This window comes from Echinops telfairi, unplaced genomic scaffold (assembly GCF_000313985.2).
Source record: "Echinops telfairi isolate 266 unplaced genomic scaffold, ASM31398v2 ScPeMD7_7412;HRSCAF=8450, whole genome shotgun sequence".
Classification (NCBI taxonomy): domain Eukaryota; kingdom Metazoa; phylum Chordata; class Mammalia; order Afrosoricida; family Tenrecidae; genus Echinops; species Echinops telfairi.
In genome coordinates, this window is record NW_022111312.1 from 183815 (window position 1) to 185804 (window position 1990).

The 1990-nt window shown below is 43.0% G+C and overlaps 1 protein-coding gene across 1 annotated transcript in view; it reads right to left on the reverse strand.

The window, feature by feature from the left end:
- The window catches only part of LOC115871923 (zinc finger protein 883-like), a 16610-nt gene that overhangs the window by 6899 nt on the left and 7721 nt on the right, over nt 1-1990 (reverse strand). Inside the window, exon 2 of the mRNA XM_045296781.1 lies at nt 1272-1398. Within this exon, the coding sequence (XP_045152716.1) occupies nt 1272-1398 (127 nt within the window). The remainder of the gene's footprint in view (nt 1-1271; nt 1399-1990) is intronic.

Genomic DNA, 1990 nt, shown 5'->3' on the forward strand with positions numbered 1-1990 from the left:
CTGACTGGCTCATCTCATCGCCGGGACCCTTCTGTAAGGGGATGTCCAGTTGCCTACAGATTAATCTTGGTTCCCCAATTGCATTCCCCTTCATTCACAATGATTTGATTTTTTGTTCTTTGATGCCTGATACCTGATCCCTTCAACACTTCGTGGTCACACAGGCTGGTGTGCTTCTTCCATGTGGCCTTTGTTGCTTCTCAGCTAGATGGCTGTTTGTTTATCTTCAAGCCTTTAAGATGCCATACTATTTATAGCCGGGCACCATCAGCTTTCTTCACCACATTTGTTTATACATCCATTTTGTCGTCAGAGATCGTGTCAGGAAGGTGAGCATGATGGAGTGCCAGTTTAATACAACAAAGTGTTCTTGCATTGAGGAAGTCAAATCTTTCAATCCAGTGTAGCTGGGTTATGCCTCCTTGGGGGTGTGGCTTTTTGCATACTAAAAGATGAACAGACTTAATTTCTCTACTGCCCTGTCTTCCCATTTGGTGAGACTCTGTGCCTTCATTCATGGGTTACCAGCTACAGTCCACTCCACCCAGAACTCCGTTAGCAAACTGGCGTGCTTCCACCGATTTTGGATCCATGCAAGTCTGAATTTAAGTCTATGATCAAGCCTAAGATCCCCTGATTTAAGCCTATGACCAAGCCTAGGATTCACCATTCTGCATGATCAGCTTGCTGGACATAAGTATAGAAGGAACACGCTGGCTTACACCTATGGAATTCAGTTGGACTGGGCTGGGATATCTTCTTGATAAAAGATTACTTCTTGATATAAAGCTCTCTCTCATACATATGGGTGACAATAGTTCTGTTTCTCTGAAAACGACAGATCATAGAGAAACGCTGAAACAGCAGCAACACTGCTCTGACACTGAGAAAATACTTTGTGCCTCACAGGTTGACGTTTTTGACAAGGGTTTTATTGACAGGAAAATCAATGTAACGTTAAACTTTTGATAAACACAGCCTTCACAAGGATTAGAACAGATACATCCATTCGGTGTGCACCAAGGAAGGTCAAAGTGCATATTTACTGCACTTGAACTTAAGGCTCTTAGTCACAAATACAATAAAAATTCCGTTTAATACTGAGAGCTTTGTGTTCATGGGGAAGCCATGACATGCATGCTATTGAGTGAAACTGATTGTACTTGCCTGATATAACAAGGTTTTTCCATTATCAGGACCACATACTGGAGGAATAACAACGTGTATGTCTGATTTGATCACTCTACATGTAGAGGGAAATGGATTCATACCTACTGAGACCAGGTTTCTGAAAGTTTCGATCATCACATATATGTAGAGATTCCTCTGAGAACGATCCAGCAAGGCCCACTCTTCTGGGGAAATGTCCACAGCCACATCTTCAACAGCCACGGCGTCCTAAAACGACACACATATTCTGGTGCAACAAGGTACCGAGAACTCCAAGAGGTGAAAAGGGGAGGAGGATGACAGTCCTGTGCACTGAGAGTTCAAGGACATTAGACACAATGCTGTCACAAGGAAGACCATCAAGGGTGAGCTACCACTGTGATTCCAGCACTGTATGTACACGTCCTCTCATTACGTGCTATGCCACAGATGAACACCTCTTCTGGCAAAATGAACTCTCCACAGGTTATCTGACCAACTCAATACATTACTCTCCATTTCTATGGTCCAGATTAGGCAGTAGAAATAACTCAAAGCAGGCAAAAGTGCTTAAAACGAAAGACCTATTTTCACATACATCACTTCTCTTCCAATGGAGGGCGGGGGGGAAATTCACTTCCTTGCAAAGGACCAACCCAAAGTTTTGGACTCATGGTCCTCTCTTTGAAGAACCTCAGCTGATAAAGAGCTGACATGTTATCTGCTGAAAGAGATGCTGACTTTGAGGAATGCTGGTCTTTTCTACAGAGTTTCTATGTCAGACATTTATGTATCAGAAACTACCGTTCTGCACCTTCATTGTATTATTCTAGGTACTTTG